This window comes from Hippocampus bargibanti, linkage group LG07, assembly GCF_051943395.1.
Source record: "Hippocampus bargibanti isolate YZ-2025 linkage group LG07, ASM5194339v1, whole genome shotgun sequence".
Taxonomy (NCBI): Eukaryota; Metazoa; Chordata; class Actinopteri; order Syngnathiformes; family Syngnathidae; genus Hippocampus; species Hippocampus bargibanti.
In genome coordinates, this window is record NC_142740.1 from 24,433,819 (window position 1) to 24,458,420 (window position 24,602).

At 39.3% G+C, this 24,602-nt stretch overlaps 3 protein-coding genes across 6 annotated transcripts in view; 1 reads left to right on the forward strand and 2 right to left on the reverse strand.

Annotated features, from left to right (window-relative positions):
• Positions 1-13: 13 nt before the first annotated feature.
• slc35e1 (solute carrier family 35 member E1) lies at positions 14-15,244 on the reverse strand. 2 transcript variants are annotated; one of them, XM_089000403.1, is made up of 7 exons: positions 14,839-15,244; positions 12,253-12,323; positions 8,508-8,645; positions 8,114-8,239; positions 7,783-8,028; positions 6,029-6,129; positions 14-4,934 (listed from the first exon to the last, which is right to left on the reverse strand). In XM_089000403.1, the coding sequence occupies exons 1-7, from the start codon at positions 15,164-15,166 to the stop codon at positions 4,910-4,912; spliced, it is 1,035 nt and encodes a 344-aa protein (XP_088856529.1). In that variant the 5' UTR covers positions 15,167-15,244; the 3' UTR covers positions 14-4,909. The 2 variants fall into 2 exon arrangements, with proteins under 2 accessions (XP_088856529.1, XP_088856528.1); XM_089000402.1 differs by having other exon boundaries at positions 14-6,129.
• Positions 15,245-15,866: 622 nt separating this feature from the next.
• On the reverse strand, positions 15,867-18,956 carry smim7 (small integral membrane protein 7). 2 transcript variants are annotated; one of them, XM_089000317.1, is made up of 5 exons: positions 18,862-18,956; positions 17,238-17,279; positions 17,088-17,140; positions 16,922-17,012; positions 15,867-16,444 (listed from the first exon to the last, which is right to left on the reverse strand). In XM_089000317.1, the coding sequence occupies exons 1-5, from the start codon at positions 18,954-18,956 to the stop codon at positions 16,429-16,431; spliced, it is 297 nt and encodes a 98-aa protein (XP_088856443.1). In that variant the 3' UTR covers positions 15,867-16,428. The 2 variants fall into 2 exon arrangements, with proteins under 2 accessions (XP_088856443.1, XP_088856444.1); XM_089000318.1 differs by lacking the exon at positions 18,862-18,956 and adding an exon at positions 17,491-17,590.
• A 22-nt stretch (positions 18,957-18,978) lies between these two features.
• tmem38a (transmembrane protein 38A) overlaps positions 18,979-24,602 on the forward strand; it is a 211,604-nt gene continuing 205,980 nt past the window's right edge. For both annotated transcript variants that reach the window (XR_016115506.1, XM_089000316.1), the window contains exons 1-2: positions 18,979-19,112; positions 24,075-24,231. Coding sequence is in view for 1 of the 2 variants with exons in the window: in XM_089000316.1 (XP_088856442.1) it covers positions 18,989-19,112; positions 24,075-24,231 (281 nt within the window). In the remaining variant the exon portion in view is untranslated. The remainder of the gene's footprint in view (positions 19,113-24,074; positions 24,232-24,602) is intronic.

Here is a 24,602-nt window from a genome sequence, read left to right on the forward strand (position 1 = left end):
CGTTGCTCTCTAGAATCAAAACAATGGCTTCAGATTGGGAGAAGATGCTTTCTTGTTACTCATCCAGTTATGAATATGATTCAAATAGTTCTGAAGAGGAAAGCATAAATGTTTGAAATCGATTAAAGAAGTCCTTATGGATCATTTTGAGGCGTCTGGACTCCAATGAAGCGCCCAGAAAATCCACAAGATGGCGCCCAAGCTCCATTGGAAATGGGCTGAGTTGTCTGCTGGGAATTTGTGTCAACTCGTATGAAATAGTAGTCTTGGTGCAACACACAACGATTCACCATCACGTTATTTATGTGTTTTTCCTTCTAATTTTGCCATCAACACGGATCAACACGAAGTTTTCAGACCAAACAAAGTACCCAAAATGTATTGTGTATCGCTTTCTCGGTCAGGGGCGTTCCTGACGTGACGTCACGTCAGGCATCGTTATCAATTTGAAAACAAGACTTCCTGAATATTCAGCGCGAGTCTTAAAACGTAAAATATAGCTATATGTGATAAAATATTTGTAAAATACGCTCAGTAGAAGTCATTTGAAGTGATTTTACAAATTATGGACAACAACTTGTCCGGGGCGTCGGTTGTCCTTTAAACCACATTTGTATAAGGTTAAATTCCAAAATGCCAGTGTCGCTCCAGCTTTGGACACGCTCTCCAGATCAGGAAATTAAACCGAGCGGGAGTTTGGTGGCTCAAGGGAAATCCATGGACATTCTTAAATAAGATCAGATGCTTATTAATGTAAATAATGTGTACAGATTGTCATTTATTTATCTTGCCTATTTATAAGCAATGATGCTGTCTAGCTTGGTTTGGGTAAAGACCATTCTTTTGATTGTGTTTTAAACCATTGTAAAATGTTTGAAACCATTGTAAAATGTTTTAAAGTGGGCTGAGTGAACCAGATGTGCACTGCAATGTTTTCTTACACAGTATTGTTGCAATTCAAGATGAGGTATGGTGAGGAAGGCACGAGTAGTTTCTCATATGAACAAAACCGACTGACGTTCAATGCTACGTCAAGACTAAAGTCATTTGTGCGTGCCTGATTTTGAAATAGTAAAGTCTCGTTATATCGATATTCTCGGGAGTCGGGAAAAATATCGATATAACCGGACTATCGATATATGCGATCCTGCGGCATGTAAATTTTCTCCTTGCGTTCATAGAAATAGTATCGTAATAAGCAGTACTATCGATATAACCGATATCGATATGAGACTTTACTGTATTTGCATCACTCATTGTGGCAGCTCCGTGTGAAAACAAAAACATTGTCGACTTCAAATATTTATTTAGTTTAACATTTAAAAATAGTAATTTTTGATCAGAAGCAGAAACAACCGCTTATAGCTGCATTGCTTTTAAACATTTTTTTTGTACCTTAACAACCATAAATAAAAATCTCTAAACATGAGCGAGTAAAAACTGACAAAAAATTTCATCATACAAGTTTACAAACAAACCGCCTCGTTATTAACACGGACTGTACATCTCGGTGAGCAATTTCGGTTCTGTGAAAATGAGCTGATATTCAAATAGCATCCACGAGACTCAAACTTCATTATGACAATGCTACTCAAAACTGCAAAATATCTGTGGCCTTTGTTTTTTCGCAACATGATCAAAGAACACAATATGAGTAGTACTACAGTGATACCTTGGCTTACAAACTCAATTGGTTCCCAGACAGTGTGTAAGGCGAAAAGTGTGTATACCAAAAATTAGCTTCCCATAGGAAACCATTAAAATTAGAATAATCCGTTCCCAGGTCCCTATAAAACATGATTTTCTACTTTCTAATTTTCTAAGCCTTAACACTACACAAAATATACCGTATTATATGTGTAATGAATGTGCTATGGTATTATTATTAAAGAAATAAACTGTACTTTATAATAAAGTCATTTTATTTACCTTTGTGATGGTCATTGATGGCTTGATGGACTGGAGTGGCCGGTTTCATCAGCATTAAACACTTGATGAGGAACGCAGCCTTCTTTCACCATCTTGAGGAATGATCCCTTGGAGGTGCTTTCTCTGCGATAATTTTACCTTTTCCCTCATCAGTTGTGTTCTGTTTAGCTGGGTTGATAGCTTTTTGCATCAAGTGTACAGATGGCTTTTGGGGGTTATTTGTGGAGCCTGATTGATGGGATATGTTAACCTTCCAGTCGACACTCTGCTTTTGAACTATCAAAGTTGAAACAAGTCTAAATTTCACTGTTTTCTATCCATTTTCTCACCATTTCAAGTTCTATCGTCTCCCTTTCGTGTGTTTTCTCAATATCTCTCTGTCGTCTGCCTGTCTCTTTAATGTTTAACCCCCCTCCCTCACTGCTGCGTTCTCGACCAATCACGTGGCTTTAACCGAAGACTGGGGGCATGGAATAGAGGACAAAACAGTCGGCCACCATTTTCTTGTTAGGAGAACGGGCTCGTTCGTGAACGACACATCACTCATTGTGGCAGCTCCGTGTGTATCCCGAAAAATAGTTCATATGCCCAGGTAAAAATTTCATAAATGTACCGTTCGTAAACCGAAAAGTTCGTAAGCCAAAGGGTTCGTAAACCGAGGTATCACTGTATTTATGGGGAAAAAAAAAAGACTTTGATTTGGTAGCCCGTGAGAATTGTGCACACAGGGATTCAATCCAGCATTTTCTATTCAGAAAATTCTACATTATAACATACATATTGTGCCATCACTTTGTTGGCTTTGCTTTCAGTAATTTTGGTGTCCCATTTACACACATATTCATCATGCACAAGACACTGTAGGGGGGCAGAATTAATGCCCCACTTGAACAACTTCACGGTTGTCAATCAATATGTGGCATTTTTTCTCATCAATTTCATGATTGGCTGTGGTTCTTCTCATGATTACATAAGGTTTAATGCAAACATAAACCAGACACTGCACCTGCAGGATCTGAGAGCCAAGACAAAAAAATTCTGATCATTTTCATTTCCGCATAAACACCAATGTAAAATAAATGCAAAGTTCCATTAACTTTTTTTCTCCTTGCGACGTTTGTCACTTCCAAAGCTGCTTTTAAATCAGCATGTTTATCTTCCCGCTTCGCATGAGTCAAATTAGTCATGCAAAGGATGCATGACATTTCAAATCACAAAAAAAAAAAAAAAAAAACCGACCCAAAGACTTAGGAGAGCAACCAGGAAAAAACTTCAAAAGGAGACATTCGGATATCTGGAGTGGACGTTAACTCATTCACTGCCATTCACAAATTTATTTGGGAATTGAAAATATGACGTAGAGCGCCAGTCGCGAATTTCTTCGGGTTGTGTTTATTCATGCTTGGGTGCTGTTAATGTGCTGACCACGGCCTCTGGCAATGTTTTTCCCTTCCACAAGGGGGCAGCATTTCCCATGTTAACTATTTGTGACAGCTTTAGCTGTTGTTAAAGCGCTATATAAACCAATGTATAAAGTGTCCTTGGGAGTTTTGAAAGGTGCTTATAAATGAAATGTATTATTATTATTGCATTGGATTTTGGACAGCCACCCTCATTTCAAGCTCATATAACTCCAGGCCCATATAATTAAGGAATTAACTTTTGTTTTCTGATAGAAGGAGAGAGTCGAAGGTTTCTAACGCTGGATTCAATGTTTATGTCATCCGAAAATTCAATATTCTGTTTCTAGTGACAATGACAAAAACCCTGGCACTGGAACGGACACATTTTTGCACATCGTCTGGCAGGTAATGAGTTAAAAAGTTTTGCAGAATCCGTAGCCGAACACAGTGGCGGGAAGTGATGATCAGATGAGAAGAACAACAGGAAGTACAGCCAATCATATTTGGTAAGAATGAATATGAACGCAACAGAAATATAATCACATCAAACGTTGAGACATTTGCTTAAGAAAATACAGTAGAAAAACTTGGAGCACACTTGATATTGCTGCATCCAAATGCTCAGTGTGATTCCAAATAAATAAAGATGCAATGTTCGTTCACGAGATAGAGTGACACCGCAGTCGAGTTGTTTATTGCACGAAGCAAACCTCTGATTCCCTTCCAGGTTTATCCAGTGACTATTAAAGACGGACACTAAAGGATATGTCATCTTTGACTGCACACATCGTCATTTCAATATGTGCAAATGATCGAGACCGCTTGTCGAGAAGAGAAAAAATAAATAAACTAAAGAAAAATGACAAAGCAACTTTGATTGAGGCTGACACGTTGGCTCATAGGACAGAAGACCCACCCGAGAAGCATTGATGATGAATATATATTGAGTAATATGAATATTCCCAATAAACCTATTCCTTTTTTCTCAATATCACACAGCAATGACCCCAGGTAAAGAAGGAAACTAAAGAATATGTATGTCGCAGCTATTTTACAAGGAAGCTGTTTTGTACACCTAAATTGCCGCGCCCTTAATACCCAAACATGTCTAACTAACGATGACAGATGCCGTGAGTTGGAGTATTCTAAGAAAAGAGTGGTCACTGACCATTCTGGGGACAAGAATTCGTCTCGCACTTAATTCTGATAGGACATGATATCTCGTGTATCTGATGCAGCTGGCTCAACTTTATGTGTGGGTACTTTATGCATTTATTTATTTTTAAAAAAGTTTCAAAACATGAAGTGTTGTCTTGCAGTTTGTTTCTCCTCTTTCCAAGATACCAGAAAACGAAATGCCTAAAATGAAAATATTAAAGGACAACCGACACCATTTTTTTGTTTCCTAACTGACATCAGAAAAACGTTTTATAGCATCTAAAATACGCAAAACACACAGGCTGACATTATTAGTCAAATGAAAAACACCAATAAAAATGACTTAGTGTTCCAAAACTACTTCAAAATGACCTCGGAGATGGCGAGTTCCAGAAGGTCCCGCCCCCTTCTTCGTGACGTCACGCCAAGACGTCTTGCTTTGCTCTAGAATCAAAACAATGGCTTGAGATTCAGAGAAGATTCTTTCTTGTTTCTCATCCAGTTATGAATATGATTCAAATAGTTCTGAAGAGGAAAGCATAAATGTTTGCAATCGATTAAAGAAGTCCTCCCATATCAATTCGAGCCGTCAGGACTCCAATGTAGCGTCCCAGATAATGCACAAGATGGCCCCTAAGCTCCGTTGGAAATGGGCTGATTTGTCTACTGGGAATTTGTGTCAGCTAGTATCAAATAGTAGTCTTGAAGCACGATTCACCATCGCATTATCTATGTATTTTCCTTCTAATTTTGCCATCAACACGATGTTTTCAGACCAAACAAAGTACCCAAAATGCATTGTGTGTCGCTTTGTCGGTCAGGGGCCTTCCAGACGTGACGTCACGTCAGGCATCGTCATCAACTCGAAAACAAGACTTCCTGAATATTCAGCGCGAGTCTTAAAACGTAAAATATAGCTACATGCCGTGGAATCTTTGTAAAATACGCTCAGTAGAAGTCATTTTACAAATTATGGACACAACTTGTCGGGTGGTGTCGGTTGTCCTTTAAGGCTTCCCATTATGTTTGGTTTGTTACCAAAAGTAACGTGACAGTTACGTTGTGTGTGTGTGTGAGGTTCCGGTAGGAAATGACATTGCTCACTCTGGAGAATGAACAATTCAAAAGCCGCGTGGGGTACTCATCTGCAAATTTCTGATATGAGCGTGGTTGCATTGCCAAGCCACTCAAACAGTCAGGGCCAAAAGAGCAGACATGAAAACACAGTATGTTTTCGACATGGAGGGGTCATGGGAAAGGTCAAGTTGCTGGCCTTTTCTATGACAAAGACGTCTTTGCTCTTCCTGTGTGCAACGCAGTCTCATGTGTGGAGCGGACCAGAGACGATTTTTTTGGCCGCTATTGTCTGTGAGAGCCTGCAGGAGAAAGAAGAGCTTCCTTTTTTTTAGATCACATACTGGTGGTTGCTGTTGGAGTTTATCGTGTAGTTTTGGCGACTGTACTGGAAGTGGTCGGTCAGCACATTATTCGAACTGTGCTGCTGCTGCTGGAGGGAACCATGGGAGAAAGGCACTGACCCGTTGGCCTGATGCTTTTGGAACGCCGGGTTGTCAAAGGACACCAGATCTTGTTTGCTGCTTGGCAGAAGTTTCTTCTCCTGGTTGGCGTCATACTTGGCCTATTGGGGACAGAGTTGGAACAATGACGTGTCCATAACCAGTGTTTGACGCAACGTCTGCCCGGAGGCCCGGGGCGTACAACTTTTACGTCGGGCCGACAACTTTCTAAACGTCTCGGGCCGAGTGGCCGACAACTTCTAAAAAAAAAAAAAGATTTTTTTCTAATCAAACGTTTATTCAATAAAGCAAAAGCCACAAGCAAACCGCTACAAGCCATCTGGACTCTCTTTCTAAGCGCCTTTCAAAACTTTCAAGTACACTTTACAGTCACGGTATGGTCAGAAGCACGAAACGGGGTTCTGATTGGCTGCCGTGCCGAGTATGCAAATTGCCAAACGAAAGCGAACGTGCGTTTGGCAATTTGCATACCCGGCACGGCATGTCGATGAAGCATGATAGCCGCATGCGCGTCACATTGTTTTCGTTTGATTTCGTATTACAGTTTCCGTATTTGAAGTCCGGCATTTGTGTTGCAATCGAGGAATCAACTACTTATAACGTAGAAGTAAGCATGGGAGAACTACCAAGTAAGAAGAGAATAACCGGTCGGGTCGCCACCAAAAAGAATGGGAGAGTCTCCAAGGTGAATACGGTGGATGGATAAGATCATCGACAAAAGGTCCTCAGTTTTTGTTCTGCGTTCCGTGTAAAAAGGACATAAAAGTTGCTGCAAGTGGATTTTACGATCTAGAGCCACTTTTGATTATGAAAGCATAATGTGCGCATGCGCGGTAAACTGCATTTCCGCTTGTGTTAGCGTTTTTTTTATCATTTTAAATAATGTACGGTGTACTACAACTTTAATACAGGAATTGTAATCATTTATAAGGGCAGTTATTAGCCAAGGTTGACAGTTATGGATTAACAGCAGTAGACTGGAACGAATTCTCACCAACGACCGCAGACTTCTTCAATTGTTTCTTAAAAAACAAGAACATGTTTGTTTGCTGCCTCTTTTTAATGTCTTTTAGAGTTTTACACATGTTCCAATGTCCATATTGCAACCATCCGCCATGTGCGATGTAACTAATGCAATGCACCATGGATAAATGAATATTCAGTGAGCCTTTGCCCAAAAAAAATGCCCGAAATATACTCTGTGACGATTTTGGAACGCACCGAAACAAATACAGGGTGATTCTGGCTAGATATCGGTAAGACAAGATGGCAGACAACAAGTTAAAACATATGAAGGAAAACCAACAGTTTTCAATTGCTGTTTAACTAAATGTGTTTCTTTAGCTATTTTAACAGATGTATGTCATACGTGGCGCAGATCATGTCGCAATATGCGCTAATCGTAATAGACCTGTGCCAGTGCTGTTGCAGTGGAGTTCCAAAGTTGCGCCAGTGGCTGTTAAAATGCGTCAAAGGCTCAAGGGCGAGGCCCAGATGCATTCCTGAGTATGCATGCACCGAACAAGTCACATTAGAATCGTATTTTCTGTGTAGCTCTTTCTCTCATTTCTATTTATAACTGTATTTTATTTATTGTATTCTATTTGTAGAATTGTGTTTGTTAAGCCTCTGTAACGTGTTATTTTGCTTCAGGTAGTGTGTAATGTAGTTACAGTATTATTTTCTACGCATTGATATTTTTTGAGGAGGTGACAAAGAATGTAATATATGTGGCTATTGGTCAGGTGACTCACCTTGTTGTAGAGGAAGACGCCGACGATGGCTGTCATCATGCCCAGCACATTGGTGAGCGTGACAGGGTTGCGCAGCATGAACAGCGAGATGCTAATGACCATGATCCTCTTGGTCGCATTTGCGACTGCGTAGCTGAGCGGGCTGACCAGACTGAGCACGCTGAAGGCAATGACGTTCTGAGCGAAGTTGCAGAAACCGCTGATGAGCAGTAGAATGAGGGTTCTTGTCCATCCTGACATGTCCCACTGTGAAGACAGCATATGACATTCAGGTGGTGTTCAGGGTCAGAAAATCAAGTCAAAAGCATCCGAAAAAGAAGCAAGTACACACCAGATCATCGTTAACGAGAAAGATGGAAAGGTCAATCAGGACCCAGGTGGGCAGCATGAATATCACAGCATTGAAGCCCAAAATGTTGAGAAGCCGCAGATGGTGGATGTGGGTGTCACGCAACACCTGGAAGAGAAAAATATTCAAAACACTTTCCTTCGGGGGCAAGAGGTGAGACAACTTTTGTTTGTGTGTCAAGTCTCTAGTCTAGTGACATGTATGAACCTCAGCCGAAACTACGTCTGAGGCAGTAACCGTGAGAATGAAAAGGCTTCACATGTCTGTTTCTAATCCGTAAAATCAAGCGGCCTGTTGGAAATTTTGAGTGGAAAACACACATTTATCTTCAAAGCAACAGTTAGATCATAAACTATTCAACAATTTCAGTGCATACCTTTTTGGAGAAGATATTCTGCAGGGAGAAGCAAAGCGTGGCAGCCAGAGCGCTGATCAGGCCCGAAACGTCGAAGGACAACTCTGTCACTGTTGCCAGCAGCACTCCGCCAATAATAGGGATCAGCGATACGTACACCTTCCGTGGAGACCCCACACAGATCATACGAGATGCAAAACAACAAAACAGAGGTGAGCTATTTGATCAAGAAAACAAATAAGCGAGCTGGAAGAATGATAGAAAGAAGCCATGGTTATGTTAACTCATTCACTGGCAGAATATGTGCAAAAATGTGTCCACTCCAGTGCCAAGGCTTTTGTCATTGTCACTCGAATTCCAGGTCCCACAGATATCGAATTTTAGGACCACATAAATATTCAATGCAGCATAAGAAATCTTACACTCTCTTCTTTCATCAAAAAAAAAGTTACTTCCTAAATTATATGGCTCTGGAGTTATACAAGATTGAAATGAGGGATAAAGCGCAGGCCATGGCCTGTGGCAAAGTTGTTTTCGTTTGCACAAGGGGGCAGCATTTCCTTTTTCCATGTTAGCGCTTTGTTCCAGCTTCAGCTGTTGTTAAAGCGCTATATAAACCAATATTGCATTGTATTTTGAACAGCCCCCTCATTTCAGGCTCATATAACTCCAGACCCATACTATTTAGGAATTAACTATTTTTCCTGATGAAAGAAGAGACTAATGTTTCTAAGGCTGCATTGAATGTTTATGCAAACCTAAAACTCAATATTCTGTGGGTCCTGGAATTCGAGTGAAAATGACAAAAGCCTTGGCACTGGAGTGGACACATTTTGGCGCCATGAGAGTGGCTGCCTTTCCAGCAGCTTCTGTATTTTGTTTTTCTACTATTTTCAGTCCTTTCATCTTCCTTTCATGACTTTGGTGCGGTGAAATGTAAATTTGTCCACTGCAAGACTAAGAAAGGTAAATCCAATCCAATCCAATTTTTCCACATCATCTGGCAGTGAATGTGTTAACAATACTGCAAAGACTTTTTTTGGCTTGACTTCTGCGTTACATGACTATTCTACGTAGGACAACACAGTTTAACAAGCAACCTGACTATAAGGACTGTATAGTAGTGATAAAATACTTGATTTAGGTAGCTAGTCATTGATGAAAAGGTTTCTTCAGCCGTCATCTGTACTCATTTGACGACAATGAGGTTAAAATCTTAGCGAAAGAACATAGATGGTTTGAAAGGGGAGTAAAAGAAGCGATTTTCATAAAACAACTAAATCTTCATGAAAGGTGAGGTTCAATTTGGATCGTTCATACAATAGCCTGCTTAGACAACATAGGATTAGTAATACTGATGAGGTGATACCGGTCGAAGTGGGCCAATCACGCCAGTCGTTAGTCAGAACGATAGGAACTATCAGTGGAGCAACTGCAGGGAGTCGTCCTCTGCTCCCCCCAACCTGAGAGCAGGGACCTATCATAGCAGAGTCCGGACAGTAGGGATATATATATATATATATATATATATATATATATATATATATATACATATATACACACACACACACACACACAGTAAAGTCTTGTTATATCGATAGTACCGCTTATTACGATACTATTTCTATGACCGCAAGGAGAAAATTACATGCGCGCAGGGTCGGATATATCGATAGTCCCGGTTATATCGATATTTTTTCGGACTCCCGAGAATATCGATATAACGAGACTTTACTGTATATATATATATATATATATATATATATATATATATATATATATATATATATATATATATATAGGGCCTAAACTACCAGTAAGACTTTAGTTTGCTGACGAAGTTTCTTGGATAAGAAGCGAAACGTCGATGGATCACTCCTGTACGACTGAGAGCTTACACAGACATTTCATTTACTGCAACTATTGCTTGTAAAAAGGATCTGTGGACTAAAAGGGTGATCACACGGCAACTTTTACTCCAATGTAGCACCAGGGCTTATAAAGCATGAAGTATAAACCATTGTTTTTCAATATGTCACAAACAAGGCGTGGAAAAGAAAGCACACTTTACGAAAGCGCATGTTTTATTTCTGTATTATTACCATCACATTGCACGTCCACAGAAACAGCCGTGCAATCGCAACAAAATACATTGTTGCAGCACCAATGTGTTTCATGTGAATACTGCTTAAGATCAATGAGAAGGTTTCTTTAGCCGTCATCTGTACAAATTTGAAGGTTTCGGATGTTTCGCCTCCTGACTAAAATAGGATAGGAGGCGAAACGTCCGAAACCTTCAAATTTGTACAGATGACGGCTGAAGAAACCTTCTCATCGATGGACCACTCCTGTACGACTGAGAGCTTACACAGACGTACCGCTTAAGATGTCACATTCAGCTACATTTCCAGTCTGTGTAAACTCTAGTCTCCAAAGTAAACATGACATGCGGATGTAAGGTGCAACAATCAAGTACATTCATCCACCCTTGTTCCAAAATATTTAGTCGGTATTTGGATAGACAGTGTGAAGGAAAGGGATAGAAGCAGTTATTTCACATAATCAACCGTAAACCGCATCAATATTAAAAAAACATCTGACATTTCCCTGAGGACATGTTAATTATGTAAAAAAGTAATTTTGTTTCTAGAAACACATCGCATGGTAATTTGTTAGATGTGAAATCATGCTTCCTAGGTTTGAAGCACAGACAACGATCAGGATAAAAGGAATTTGGTATATGCGCATTCACCCCAGTACGGTGATACCTCAACTTACGAACGCTTTAGCTCACGAACTTTTCACCTCACGAACATTAAATTCGCAAGCATATAGTCTTGGCTGGTTTTCGGCGGACAAACCAAACCACACGGCGCCACAGAGTCTGCCAGAGTACTTTTCGGCGGATGTACACCAAACCACACGGTCGAACAGTGCCACGGTGGCTGACGGACTAGTTTTCGTCACCCCCTTTCTTTGAGTGTGGACGTGGTTTGTTATCCTACTTTTGTTATTATGGGACCGAAGACCCCACCGCAGGCTAGTGTTAAGCCGAAGAGGACGCAAAAGAAAATTACAGTCGAGCAGAAGAAGGAGATCACACGAACGAGGTGTGCGTTTGTGTGACGTAGCGTTCCAGTACCATTACACTAAAACATGCGAATCAAACCTCTGAAGATGGAGGAGACCTATTCGCTGTGGCGACCCCTGGAAGGGACATGCCGAAAGGAAAAGAAGAAGGAAAGCAGCTAGCAGGTGACAGTGAGGGTATTATCGCAGCGAAAGCACGGCAACTTCACTCCGATATCATCAAGAGGCAACCTAAAAGTTCGTCATCCATTGACAACTACCATCACAAAGGTAAATAAAATGACTTTATTATGCAGTACGCTTTATTTCTTTAATTACAATATAATATCACATTTATTATACATAAAGGTATATTTTGTGTAGTTTTAAGGCTTATTTCGTCGAAAAGTATGTTTTATGGGGACCTGGGAACGGATAATTCTCATTTAAATGGTTTCTTATGGGAAATAAATGTTTGGAAGATGAACTTTTTGCCTTACACACACTTCCAATTCAGTTTGTAAGCTGAGGTATCATTGTAGTTGTAATGATCAAAAGGGGTGCTCATAAACAAAAAAACTCCACACCTGACCTTCAATCCCCAACCCTGACAAGCTAATGTGGCATGACTGCGATGTGAAATGAGCAGCGCAGGGTTAGATTAGAGAAGGTTGCTGATTGCACTATGGCTACTTACCCTGGTGGTTTGCTTCTCTCTCATGATGAGTCTTGATAAGAGCACAACCCATATTGGCATTGTGGCTTTGACTGCAACAGACAAAAAAATAGGAAAATGTAATTAGGGGGTTGTCAAAATCACCTAGAGACAATCCTTCACAATATAAACAGCAATGTATTTATTTATTTTTTTTAAATAGACACTGTAGTGATCTCAGGAGATTAAAACACAGTTGGAGGACAACCGAAGTGTTTTAGAAGCGCAAGCGCAGAGCGCAAATGCGTATGTGGAACTGTCGCGGCTTGGAATTGAAGCGGATTTACATGAGGCAGGAGATGTGAGAAAGTCTCTTTGCTTCAATGGATTCTACAGCTTCTTGTACGCTTTCAACATTTAGCCAGTAGCAGACGTCTGCATTCCACCATGACATCCCTGATCCACTGGTGAAAAGGACGCTTTGATCCTCTCCTCTTTCATCTAGAACTTCATGTAACAAAGAGGGTACAGAAAGTGCTCAACAATGAATAACTGTCTGTGTCTTTGTGTTGTCATAGTATTTGTTATTTAGTTTATTTGTTCTTTTGAGTTCAAGATGGTGCCGCGAGAGTGGCTGCCTTTCCAGCAGCTCCTATATGTTGCTTTTCTACTTCTTTCTTTCCTTTCATAACTTTGCTGCTGTGAAATTTACATTTCTCCACTGCAAGACTAATAGAGGTAAATCCAATCCAATCATACATGTTAAGTCTCACGATTTGGTCGGGAGACTGGATTTTGACCACAATACTCACAATAATTTGTAACGTAAAACAAAAGAAAATGTAAAAAACAAAATACATTTTTATAGTAAATGAAAGTATAAATCAATAATGAAAGCCTTTTTATGTTTTATTTACTTCTAATTTACACTTCTGTAATGCTTACATTATTTTAGCACGCACCACAGAAACTTAACATGTATGATACATACATAGACACGCACGCACGCACCCACACACACACACACACACACACACACACACACACACACACACACACACACACACACACACACACACACACACACACACACACACACACGCGCGCGCACACACACACACACACACACACACACACACACACACACACACACACACACACACACACACACACACACACACACACACACACACACACACACACACACACACACACACACACACACACACACACACACACACACACACAAATGATTAAGCTATGACAAATAAACGTGCCAAACTCAAATACATTCTTCTGAGTCAAGTACTGTTCTGTGATAGTATTACAGCCATCCTCTGTGATCAGAATCAGAAAACCTTTAAAGGACAACCGACGCCTCCGGACAACTTGTGTCCATAATTTGTAAAATCACTTCAAATGACTTCTACTGAGCGTATTTTACAAAGATTCCACAGCATATAGCTATATTTTACGTTTTAAGACTAGCGCTGAATTCAGGAAGTCTTGTTTTTGAGTTGGTGACGATGCATGACGTGACGTCACGTCTGGAACGCCCCTGACCGAGAAAGCGACACACAATGCATTTTGGGTACTTTGTTTGGTCTGAAAACTTAGTGTTGATCCGTGTTGATGGCGAAATTAGAAGGAACACATAAATTGGAAAAGGAACACAAAAAAGGAACACATAACTCGATGGTGAATCGTTGTGTGTTCGACCAAGATAACTATTTGATATTCGCTGACACAAATTCCCAGCAGACAAATCAGTCCATTTCCAACGGAGCTTGGGCGCCATTTTCTGGGACGCTACACATCAGTCCTGATGCCTCAAAATGACCCGGAAGAACTTCTTTAATCGATTGCAAACATTTATGCTTTCCTCTTCAGAACTATTGGAATCATAGTCATAACTGGATGAGTAACAAGAAAGGATATTCTCCGAATCTGAAGCCATTGTATTGATTCTAGAGAAAGGAAAGACATCCTGGTGTGACGTCACGACCAAGGGGGCGGGACCTTCTGAAACTCGGCATCTCCGAGATAATTTTGAAGTAGTTTTGGGACTACTTTAAGTCATTTTTATTGGTGTTTTACATTTGACTAAAAATGTCAGCCTGCGCGTTTGCGGTATTTTAGATACTATAAAACGTTTTTCTGACGTCAGTTAGGAAACAAAAAAAAAATATGGTGTCGGTTGTCCTTTAATTGTGCCACAATGGGGAAATTAGCAATGGTCGTGCATCATTAAATCACAACATCGACACAGCCGATGTTGTGATGTTTTTGGGTTGTCTTTGTTTTCTTATTTTTCCAAAGAAAATCATTTGCTTGTCTTAAGAAACATAGTCTTTGTCTACTTTCAGCTTAATGATTATTGCGTTTATTAGCTAACTTGCACTCGGGTTGCTGGGGGAAAAAATGTAGCTAATTCCAATTTTTTAAGACTACGTGGTTGTCACACGCAAACTAGCACAAACAAAGGTACCCAAGACTCTCGACCACAAACAGGTCGACACTTAAGTTTAACAAAGTCCAATGTTAGCCAAAGGAGCTAACACCAGCTGATGCTCTTCAAGCATAGCAATAACTAGACGTACACAAGTACTTTCCGAAATGTGTACTTACCAGTGTGCGCATATGAAATGGGAACCTTCCATATGCTGAAGTGGGCTGAAACGGACGCGAAGTATTTTCCGAAAGCTAAAGGCAGAATGGTCCACCAGTAGTATCGCTTGGGTAGTTCTGTTTTGGGGACTCCCCATGCCCGCAACAACGGCGGGAGGAAGGTGACAATAGAAAAAATATGAAAGAGAGACACCGTGACCGGGTACGGGAATCCATTGAGGATTATCTTGTTGATGATGTTCCCACCTGAGCTGACCGTGTACCAGCACAGGCAAAGAACAACTATCCGAAACCCTTCCCTAACCTGAGCCCGCTCCATCGCAGCCATCTTTCACTGCGGAGTCAAGTGACGCGTCAGCGGTGGCGTGATTGCTGCGCCACGGAAGCGGAGGCGGCAGACTTGGCGACTTACAAGCCATCCAGGAGCATGATGGGAAAAATACGTCATATGCGTCATAACTGGGTGTGGTCACACCAAAACCGCCCCATAGTATGCATTTATGATGCCTTTAATCTAAGTGGGAAATCGGAATAACTGCACTCGCAATGCCCCAGATCCAAATTCACAGCGTTCGAAGAGCATGTAAACAATAGATGGCCGATTCATATAAACTGATTTCTTTTTTGGTTCATCATAAGACACTAAAAATCACGTAAACATTCCTTAATTAAACTGAAGGAATTAGACAGAAGCATTTCAGCCGTGCAGGGGAGATAACGGCATATTTCGACGTTGCACAGCATGATGTGCACTGACCACCACGTACGTCTGTGTAAGCTCTCAGTCGTGCAGGAGTGGTCCATAATAATAATAAAAATAAAATAATACATTTAATTTATAAGCGCCTTTTAAAACTCTCAATAATCTCGCCATTAAGAGCAAGGCTTCATTTAATCGCCATTGTTAAGTGACGCCACGTTGAGGTCCGTCATTGTACTCGGGGGTCCCTTTTAATAATAATAATAATAATAATAATAATAATAATAATAATAATACATTTCATTTAGCATATTTCAAAACTCTCAAGGACACTTTACAGTTATGTATTTTTTTGTGAAGGTGAACAGCGGCATATAATGTAGTAATACAGAAATATAATGCATTTCAATCACAGCCTGGCATCCAGTAGATTGTAAAACATCGGGCATTTCAAAATTACTTTTAAGAAAAAAAGAAGACTGCAGCATACAACAAGAACTGGTTATACAAATTCCAATGAAATTTTGTTGGGACAACAGAAAAAATGCAGAGGAAAACATTTATTATTGTGTTGGTATTCAACTTTTCATCTTTAAAAATACCTAAACAGAAAGAAGACAGTCCATTACTTTTATGCAATAACGCTACAAGAATATCGTTGAACCATTGAAGCCCACAAATGTCAAACATCTGGATAGGTAGGATGAAATAAATACAGCAGTCTAACCATTTTTATAGGGGCGTGCAGTTGAGTGGGGGTAAAGAAGGAAAGGAACAATTACAGATAAAATAAACAATACCTGCATAAAAAAAAACAATATTGAGGAATTTTGAGCAGTCATCTTGAAAAATCAGTCGCCTGGTCGTAGTCCAGCTAGAGCCGCTGTTGTTCAAGATCCAAAAAATCTGTGAATATAGAACACACTTTTTAGACAAAGAGCAAAACAAGATTCCACTTTCATGAGTTCTCTCTAAAACCGTATCACCACAGAGTATGATAGGATTAGGAACAAGAAGATTGTCTTTAAAATGTACTTCTATAATTTTATATACCACTACTTTTTCTTTAGGCTTTTAACTTCAGAGGTTGTAACAGCGAATCGGTGTCCTTATCATTTTATATACTGATAAAACAAAAACCGAGGTTGTAAGATGACAGCACTTTCTGTTATATATGTATGGGTATATGCTATTGCATTGAATGTTTCATTTGCAAATGCAAAGTAATGTGGTGTACAGGTGGTACATTAAATCATTTGAGGATGATTGGGCACATCAAAACATTACAAATAAATCTTTTTCACAAATTCCATTTGGTTCAAAGAGTGCACAAGTATGGAAATGAAACAACAGTGGATATTATGCACTGATAATTTTACTCACAGAACCATGCAGAACATAATAAAGATGTTCCATAGTGCAATGAAGATGCGAAAGTATCGCAGGCTGAGGAGGAACTCGCGAATGTTGTCACCTGCAAAAGATGTATTGACATAAAAACAACAAAACACAACCACGCTTTAATGTTTGTATTCTTTCATACACACACCTGTCGTTGGACCTCTTGACTCATCTCCAAATCCATGGGACTCTTTCCTTTTCCTACAACAGGGTTCACGTCACAATGATCAACGTGCACATTCATTTACAGCAGCGTCAGCCTTTTAATAAAATAGGTTTACTTTTAGTATGTACTCACAGCTTGAAATTCAGCACAGCTCCTGCATTGATCAACAAGGTCCTGGAAAATGATAAAACGAGCTGTAATTTCTAACTGTTGTATTTATAAGGTCACAAGCATTTGGCGTGTGAGGTTGCATTAGCACTGAGCTAGTTAGCGAAAATTTGGACAGTTTGATTCCCACGCACATAAAAAACAACTACTGTATTAGGCATATGGATATGGTATCTACATATTAAGTATATAGATTGAATGTATTTAATTACATTACCCGAAGAGTAGCAAATCTCCGATCATCGTGTCAACATTTAAATCTAACACCTCACTTCCGTATTCGCACCACGAAATGACAAAAAGTGGGTCTGTTGTGCCCTCATTTTTGTTTTCCAGGTACAGAACGAATCGGCAACAAAACAGAATTACCAACGCATCACTTCCATATTTGCGGCACAAAATGTGAAATTCAACTTATTTTGCCTTCATTTTTGTGTCTCAGGTACAGAACGACTGCAACAAAATTGGGAATTTATTTTAATATTCAGTATCAGGCCACCAGTTCAAGGAAAACATTTGTATATTTGCACTTTGTTTTTAAAAGGGGTGCAAAACCTACTCACCGAACACTTATTTTATGGATGTATTTTGTAACATGATATGAAACAGTATGTCAGTGAAAGGGTTGTCTCTAATATGAACAAATATTGACCTAAAAGGAGACTAGAAACCATTTATTTTTATAGCAGTCAACGCATATATTCATTTTGACACACACCAAATGTAAAATCCAGCATAACACGGTGAGTGTTTAAACAATTTATTTTAATCCAGTAAATTAAGATTCGTGTCACATTTTTGGTTTGAAATAAGAATGCTACTTTACACTAATCATAATGAATCATCGTCCGTATTCTTTGTGGTTCGTGACAAATTATCAGAATGTTGCAATCACAATTGAAAGTAAAACGACACTTTTACTCTTCTTTTCTATTTACACATTTCAATTTACGTTTCCTCAAGTGGAATCGGTATTTGTGTATTTATATACTTTTAACAGAGTATCTGCACTACTAGTTAAATGACGATTGTCAATTTGTTTTTGGCACTACATGTACTTGTGATGGCAAAAGTAAAGTATTTTTTCATACAAAATTTTGTGCCATTGACATTTCGTTACCCGCCTAGCGTTGTAGTGCCATCTAGTGTTAACAAATGGCCATGGCTGTTTTGTGAGTAATTACGTTTTTTTTGACATTGATAACAAGGATACATGTTATGTTTTGTCGCGTATGAACATTTTAATACATCAATCGATGTGTAGATATGTTTTATGGTGAGATACACGACATGTATTTATTCCGGTATTAAAAAAATCGTCTCACTGGTGGTTTGATATAATGTGTTTCTCCACCAGCCACCTCCTTCCTGCTATCCAATATAATATATATAGGGTGCATAAGACGTCAAGAGCCGTTTTTGAAGCAGCTGCTATGCAAACTGCCGCTTAAAAAAATCGTAGCAACCAGCTCCGAGCACATGCTATGATGAGGATGAAGATGGTCATGCTGTTGTTGTTGACGATGATGATGATGATGACGACGACCGAGGATGAGTGGTATTAATAGGAAGGCTTGAATGTCTCAACCTTTCACAGTCGACGCCTGGGGGGTTCTTGGTGGAGAGTCCGTGGACCGGGTTGTGGGGAGGGGGTCTTCTGAGCCTGACTGCGCAGTTGGACATTTATAAGAGTGGGGGAGCATCTTGATAACAACATGGACGTGCTGGCTGCCCTCAATTTGGGAGATTTAGCTCAAGCTTTCTCCAAAATTGGAATGTTTCCTGTGTTCGATGTGGCTTATTACATTGTGTCCATCCTCTACCTCAAATATGAGCCAGGTGAGTCGCAAGAATTCATGAAGGGATGGCTTGTTTTATTCATTTGAAAATTCATTAGAAATATGAACTCACATGCATGGATTAGATATGATTTTCGAAATAAGAGATTGTATGTCTAGAACTAACACAGGCGTTTTTTTTACTGAAACTTCATTATGCTATTCTATCAGAAATTGAAAATGCACACGGATAAGTGTTTATTTTAAAAGTTAATCAGAATTCATTCTCGTCACAACAACACTTTCAATATCCCTACAAGGACTTTTTGGTGGTTTTATATGGCCAGTGCCTCTTTTCCATAAAGAGCTTGACCTATTACATAAAGCGTGCAGCTGTAAAAACTCAAGCTAGCTCAGGAAATTCAGACAGGGAGAAAATCACTGAACTGAATTAAAGCACTTAGACTATTGACGTCCAAGTTTTAAGTCCTTTGAGCAGTAGAGTCTTAGGTAGATGAAATGTGAGAGAAGTTCTCATGGTTAAAAAATAGAATATCCTGAAATAGATGTCAGTGGGCCCCAGGGGCTCTTGTAGGCTTCAGGTTTAACTGTGTGCTATGTGGACTGACTGTTAAACATGGAACAATTTACTGCGCTTTGTACTAAAGGAAAAGTGGGGTCTTTGTTTCTCATTGCTTATAAGCTCAGTGGATCACTGGGATGGAACTTTGTGTGTGTGCGTGTGCGAGTGTGTGTTGAATAAGGACACTGGAGTTTGTTAATTGTTAGCATCACTTACTGCATCTTCAAATTGTTAATATGCATCCTTCCAGTCTGCATATGCTCTGTCCCGTAATGTAATCACACCATTGACTGTCATGATAGAAGTCGGGCTGTGATCCATTCATCCATTTTCCTCGGGTGAGCTGGAGCCGATCCAAGATGACAATGGGCCAGCCAATCAGGACAGACATAGTAGAGTCTTGTAACATTTTTTTTAACATGGGAGCAAGATGGAGTACCAGAAGAAAAATATAATTATACTGGTGGATCTTGCGAACTCCACACAGGAAAGACACATTTAAAGCCATGGAACCACTTAGCCGTAAAGTTACCACCAAATAATCCAATACATTTGAAATGGGGTTTTAAAAAAAGAATCATAATGAAATTAAATGTATACTCCCACATATTTTCATAATGTGCATCATAAATAAAAGCAGTTCACACGTATGCAGACAACCAGTGATGTCAGAATTAAGAGTTCCAAAAACAGTGCTGTTTGGTGTTGGGGGATTCGGTGCCTTGCTCAAGGATTATTTATTTATTTATTTACTTGTTAATTTGCTGTATATTTTGTATAGGCTTATGTTGTTTTCAAATGTAATTTGGTAAGACGAAGGCTTTCAAGGCGCAACTTCATGTCTGTTTACTTTGGAGGAAGTTTGACAGTCAAATTACTAGTCCGGTATTTATTTGCATGCTTTTTATTTAATTTTATTTAATTTTATTTATTTATTTATTTATTTATTAAATAACCCATTCACTGCCAGACAATGTGCAAAAATGTGTCCACTCCAGTGCCAGGGTTTTGGTCATTGTCACTCGAATTCCAGGACCCACAGAATATTAAGTTTTATGACTACATAAACATTCAATGCAGCATAAGAAACCTTAGACTATCTTCTTTCATCAGAAAAAAACGTTAATTCCTAAATTATATGAGTCTGGAGTTATATGAGCTTAAAACGAGGGCGGCTGTCCAAAATACAATGCGACACATACGTATTGGTTTATATAGCGCTTTAACAAAAGTGCTAACATGGAAAAAGGGAAGTGCTTACCCCTTGTGGAAGGGAAAACCATTGCCACAAGCCCTGGCCAGCGCTTTAGCGGCACCCAAACAAGAAAAAGCAAAACCTGAACAATTTCGGGAATGGCGCTCTATGTCATATTTTCAATTCCCAACTAAATTTGTGAATGTCAGTGAATGAGTTAACATGACACAGTAAGTCAGAGCAATGTTGACTAAGGTGGTCAACTCATGACAAAAAGTTTGCGGACACCAGGGCAGACAACTCTGAAAAGTTGCCTGCCCGGCCATAAAGTTGCCTGCCCCATTTTTCACAATTTGAAACACAATAAGACGACTAAATGTTGCGAAGTGTAAAGGATTTTTTTAATTAAGGAAGTACCTACCACAAATGCTCCCTTGCTTAATTTATGATAAATACCCTTTGCTGAAGATTTTGCTCCAGTTGTCGTTTGTCGTCACGGTCCACAATGCAATGTTTGCATTGCGTTGTCTGCTAAAAGCCACGTGGACTCCTCTTTCTAAGCACCTTTCAAAACTCTCAAGTACACTTTACAGTCACGGGATAGTCCGAAGCACGAAACAGGCTTCTGATTGGCTGCCGTGCCGAGTATGCTAATTGCCAAACAAACGTTCGTTATTGAATACATATTAATATAATTTCTTTATTTATTGATTGACATAATATTGAATAAAACAAACGTTTGATTTGAAAAAAAAAAAAAAACATGTTTTTTTTTTCTTGAAGAAGTTGTCGGCCACCCGGGCCGAGACGTTTTGAAAGTTGTACGCCCGATGTAAAAGTTGTACGCCCCGGGCCTCCAGATGTTATTTCATACACTGGTTTAAGATAAGGCCGACCACTTGCAAGTCAGAGGAAGAAGAAGCATATCGAAAACTCTATTCTTAGTATGGCATTTCTCAGCATCAGATTGCTTTCAAAACGAGCACGACGACACCCTCGCACACCTGTTGTTAGACATTTAAGATAATCATTTTGCTCACCGCTTAACGATCATAATTACAACCATACAATCTATTAAATTATCCTGATGATTTTGCAAGACACTTTCCTTGTACAGTAGAAGCAACCAAACGATGTACAGTAAAGTCTCGTTATATCGATATCGGATATATCGATAGTCCCGGTTATATCAATACTATTTCTATGCACGCACGGAGAAAATTACATGCAAACAGGGTCGGATATATCGATAGTCCCGGTTATATCGATATTTTTTTGGACTCCCTTGAATATCGATATAACGAGACTTTACTGTATTTCTATGTCATGATACTTGGCAGCAATTCTTCTGAACATCATTCAATCGTAATTTGAATCAAATTGTCTTTTCTTCCCGTTCTGCATTTTAAACATTTATTGCACAGTTGATCTGTTAAACAGTCAACCCACAAATAAGTGATGATAAAAGACTCCTATCAGGGGCGTACGCTTGATGGCGGTGTGGGCGTGGACACAGATACTGCACATAGACACACACACGCAGCTTGCACTGATAACTTTTGAAGGTCACTGCAGCATATGTTTAAAGGAGAAACCGACACCATTTTTTTGTTTCCTAACTGACATCAGATAGCAGTATAGCATCTAAAATACCCAAAACACGCAGGCTGATATTTTTAGTCAAATGCAAAACACCAATAAAATTGACTTAGTGTCCCAAAACTGCCACAAAATGAGCTCAGAACTGGGCAGATTTAGAAAGTCCCGCCCCCTTGTTCGTGACATCACTATTGATCACACACTACCATACTCCAGAATCAAAACAATGGCTTCAGAGAGTTCAGATTCGAAGAAGATGATTTATTGTTACTCATACAGTTATGAATATGATTCAAATAGTTCTAAAACGGAAAGCATAAATGTTTGCAATTGATTAAAGAAGTTCTTCCGTATCAATTCGAGCCATGTGGACTCCAATGTAGTGCCCAGAAAATTCACATGACGGCGCACAAGCTCCATTGGAAATGGACTGATTTATCCGCTGGGAATTTGTGTAAACTTGCACTTTCTTTATGCGTGTTACCCCAATATGCTGCGACACACAATGATTCACCATCGCATTATTTATGCAGTTTTCCTTCTCATTTCGCGATCAACTGTGTTTTCAGATGAAAAAAAAGTACCCAAAATGCATTGTGTGTCTCTTTCTCGGTCACGGGCATTCCGGCCGTGATGTCACTTAGGGGTTCGTCATTAACTCAAAAACAAGACTTCTTGAATATTTAGAGTCTTAAAATGTAAAATATAGCTATATGCGGTGGAATCTTTGTAAAATACGCCCAGTAGAAGTCATTTGAAGTGATTTTACAAATTATGGGCACAACTTGGTCTTTCTTTTTGCACACACTCTGGAGGTGTCGGTTGTCCTTTAAGGTCATGAGCGCTAATAGAAATACCAGGCATAAAAATGAGCAGAAATACTTTTTTTTTTCGTGATCATTATATTTATTCTATATTGATTCGTTATTTTCCATATTTTAATTTCATTAATTACACGTGTGAAGAAAATGTAATCTATGGTGCAATTAGTATCAAATGTGAAAAATGAAAAATGAAAAATGCTGCACAAAGACAAACAATGAAATAAGCATGTCCAATCGCAGCAAGTTTACATTTAAAGACAATCACTCTATGGGAGTCTTCTGAAAGAAAAAGACCATTTGACTTCTTTTAACTCATTAACTGCCAGACTATGTGCAAACGTGTCCAATCCAGTGCCAAGGTTTTTGTCATTTTCACTCAAATTGCAGGACCCACAGAATATTGAGTTTTAGGACTACATAAACATTCAATACAGCGTTAGAAACCTTATACTCTCTTCTTTCATTAGATAAAAAGAGTTAATTCCTAAATTATATGGGTTTGGAGTTATATGAGCTTGAAATGAGGGTTTTCAGACCAAATATTTTTTTACAACTTTTTAAATGAATTTATTGTATTTTTTTAATGAGTAGCCCACTCAGTGTCATTCAGAACTGAGCAACAACGATCATGCCATTTTTATATTGAGGGGACAACACCTCGATGATAGTCGGTGAGTTGGATTGGTTAGCATCTTTAGCAACTGACGTTTACATTTGATGCACCATCTTATTACCAATAAAAAAATGTTTCCTAAAAAATGATACTATTCTCATTTATTTATTAAGATAAGATGATATGATTACAGTCTCTGTATTGTGCAGGCTCGGTGGAGGTTTCTCGCAAGAGTCCTGTGGCCTCGTGGCTCTGTGCCATGCTCTACTGCTTTGGGAGCTACATTCTAGCTGATATCATGCTAGGTGGTAGCCCTCTTGACTATTTCCAACACAACAGCCATATCCTGCTGGCCTCTGTTATCTGGTGAGTAAAAAAAAAAATCACATTTTATTTTTTAATCATTTCACTTTTGAACAACAGTAACATCCGATTTCCATGTGGAAACTGCTATCATTGTTCACTATGTTTTCTATCCAAAAATCATTGCGGTATCCATTTTCTGGACTGTGCAGTTTTCGCGATTAAGTTTGCAGGAGTTGGAGTTAATCCCAGCCAACAATCAAAGGGAACACACAGTAACAGACAACCTGTTTCACTCACATTTACATTCCACACCGGTGTAATGATAGATCCATACGTCCAAGCACCGGCAAAAGTTCAAGAGGAAAAAAAACTATCCAAAACGTCATTGTTCTTGACTGACTTTGTTGTTTAAATAACCGTTTTTTACACAC